At 34.2% G+C, this 3241-nt stretch overlaps 1 protein-coding gene across 1 annotated transcript in view; it reads right to left on the bottom strand.

Annotated features, from left to right (window-relative positions):
* The window catches only part of LOC106523969 (sarcoplasmic/endoplasmic reticulum calcium ATPase 2), a 20374-nt gene that overhangs the window by 12812 nt on the left and 4321 nt on the right, over positions 1 to 3241 (bottom strand). Inside the window, exon 4 of the mRNA XM_014017560.1 lies at positions 512 to 616. Within this exon, the coding sequence (XP_013873014.1) occupies positions 512 to 616 (105 nt within the window). The remainder of the gene's footprint in view (positions 1 to 511; positions 617 to 3241) is intronic.

Below are 3241 nucleotides of genomic sequence, written 5' to 3' on the forward strand. Positions count from 1 at the left end.
TATATATATAAGTGTTTGGGGCTCTTTAAATTTGATTAATCAAATTTAGGTTGAGGTGTCTTAAAAGACAATATCTTTATTGCCTACCTCCATGATAGATGGGCAACCATCTGTTCATAGGTTTGGTGTGGTAGTAGCTGAGAGTACTCTGAGCTCAAACTGAGGCCTCATGTATCATTTGACCCAAGGGCAGCAGGAGGGTTAACATTTTAGCATGCAACGCTGTGCTCCTCCTACAAATGTTACTAACATTTTTATCTTTTTTTGTTGTCATTTTCCTGCTGCACCCTCCGCCAACATGTTCWTTGTTTTTTGAGTCTAGCAGCAATCACTCAGAATGGACTGCCCACACATGTTTTTTCTTTATTCTTCAACAGAAAACCTTCTTTCATACAGAAATAACTTGCAGTACCCAGAACTGATCAACACTGCTGGTAAAATCTGATGGTAAAACCTTCAACTTACTGCTTATACTCATTTTAAACATTTAATTAAACTTCGAACTGCTCACCTGCCACACCCCGACGATGGCATTGGCTATTAGAATGAGTAAAATTACAAAAGGCTCCACGAATGCTGTGATAGTTTCTTCTCCCTCCTCAAACCAGGCCAGCACCTGAAAACAATGTAAAAAAAACTATTATTTACAATACTTATCATTCAAAATACAGAGAATTCTTATGTGCTTCATGTTAAAAAAATACAAACTGATCTGTTGGTACTGTGAGTGTTAGAGATGGTTTACAGCAACTAACAACACATTTCAAGCTGTTATCTGTAAAATTAGCTCAGTTAGCTGTTTTTGTATTGGCTAAGGTTAAACAGCTCTGGTGGTCTTCAGTGATTACTTTTACTTTATTTAAATGAGCCCAGCGGTTCACAAGACGTGTTGCTAACAGATGAATGAATGAACACACACTGCTTGCTACCAGACAAAAACTAACAATAATTCTGAAGCCACCCCCCCCCCCCCAATTCTCACTTGTTAGATGAAAAAGAGAATCTGCTCTGTTTTATCTTCTACAAAGAAAACCAATAATCATACACACAAAAAAAATCTAAATGTTTGTGTTGGATTTACTTAAACAAATTAACAGGTTCTACTCAACTGATTTGAGTAAATCTAAAGCATTTTTTCCATTTACTTTACAAGTAAATGTGAAGTAATTGTGTTAGATTTACTCAATTTAGTTGAGTWGAACCTGTTGACATATTTTATTTAAGTAAATCCAACGCAAATGTTGAGTGTATTTACAATTATTATTATTTAAAGTCAAGTCACAGTCCAAATAAAATCTTTATTATGCTTTTTATACAGGGCTTCTACAGCTTAAGGCAAGTTAAATTTAAGACTTTTTAAGACCACTTTAATGCCACTTGAAATTAAATTTAAAACCTAATTCACAATAAACACAAATGGAAAAAAGTTAGCAACATTTTTACCCAAATGTTTATTTTAACAAAAACAACTAGCTGTGAGAGACATTCAGTAAATTCTTTAAAAAGATAAACAAACATTTTTTTAATATTTGAGGCGTATTACATCATCCTACTTACAAGGAGTTAACATTAAAGGGCCTGTGGACATCATTATTTTTTAAAAAACATTAATGCATTTTTGGAAAGATAACATGTTGCTAAAYAAATTTCACGCMRCTGAGTTGAACGGTTGTTGAGATATTTGCGAGTGAAGAAAGAGGAAGTGATGTCAAAGGGGAATGTCAGCATGAAAATAGAGTATTGTTACAAAAGCTAACAGAGACTGTGGAGAAGAATCTGATGTTTCTTTACATTATTTTGAGTCACTATCAAAGAGAGACGAATTAAGAGTTACAGTTTAAATAATTTTGTTTTAAAGGATGGGATGGAACAGAAGCAGAAAGAGGTTCTTAAAGAGACAGAGGCCAATTTCAAGGTGTTTAGAAGAGGAAGTGATGAGAAGATAAGTTTATTTTCTATTTAAACATAAAAAGAGCATTTTAATAACAGCTAAAGGTGACATAGATACTTTATGATGTTATAGTATTTAAATGTATGTCTGAGAAACACGTAATATTGGCCCTTTAATAAAAAAGACCAGAGAGTTTATTTTCTCAAAGAGTTCCCCTTTGATGCCACTTCCTGTCTTACTTTGGTTGAGCCAAATTCAAAAGAAAATAGGCCAGTTATGTGACAAAATGGGTAAAATCATGTGTACTTTACCAGTTTTCTTAAGAATAAAGATGTTTTCTTTGACTTTTTGTATTTGAAGGATAGGCATGTCACAGGCACTTTAAGCCCTCTGAAACATTGATTTAAGACATTTTAATGCTAATTAAGGCCTTTTTTWAATTGATGAATTTAATGCATTTTCTGACTTTTCAAGGACCGTGGGAACCCTTGCTATATACATTTAATTCAATGATGCCAACAAATACTAGCTCTGAAACTTGCATCATTGTCAGATGCTAGTATTTCTGATGCTAGTATTATTTTTTAAATTTAATCAAGTTAAATTAAAGGCAACAGAGTCAATATTCAACAGTTTAGGGACAAAACCCTGCCAGGAAAGAAAATAATAATCTCTATTCTAACCAGAAGTTCTRTTAAACCCATCAGCACGAGACACAATCCTGTGTCCTCAGGTTGTTTTAATTAGGTGTTCCTGTAAAAACAAACATGTCCTAAATTTATCCTGTGTGTCAAACTATTAGATAACCTCCCGTAATGAAAGAAACAAACAATTTTACAAGATTTACATCTATTATTGTAGACGATGCCAAAGACATTCTCAGTGTTACCACTCAAATGACAAGAACCACTCAGCTATAAAACACAGGCGCAGAGAGCTTAACGTTGCCCACAAGACTTCTGTACATCCAYTGGAAAACATTTTACTGCGGTTTGAGAACAGGTCTCCTTTATTTGTTGTTGAGGATATAAAAGGGAGTCTGGATGAGAGCTTGCAGTTGTTTTCATGAATCCAGTAAACAGTCAAACACTTCTGTCACTAATTGTTTTATCTGTTAAAGGAAACATTTCAAAACAAACAATTAAAACCTTATTATAGAAAAACAAGCACAGCTTTATGGAAGCAAAACCTTTCAAACAAATCTAATGAGTTTAGGCTTGAAAAGTTGCTGTATCACAGAGGCAACAGTTTATGGAGTGTATATCTCTAACCGCGCGTGTGTGTGTGTGTGTGTGTGTGTGTGTGTGTGTGTGTGTGTGTGTGTGTGTGTGTGTGTGTGTGTGTGTGTGT

This window comes from Austrofundulus limnaeus, unplaced genomic scaffold (assembly GCF_001266775.1).
Source record: "Austrofundulus limnaeus strain Quisiro unplaced genomic scaffold, Austrofundulus_limnaeus-1.0 Scaffold172, whole genome shotgun sequence".
NCBI classification, from domain to species: Eukaryota; Metazoa; Chordata; class Actinopteri; order Cyprinodontiformes; family Rivulidae; genus Austrofundulus; species Austrofundulus limnaeus.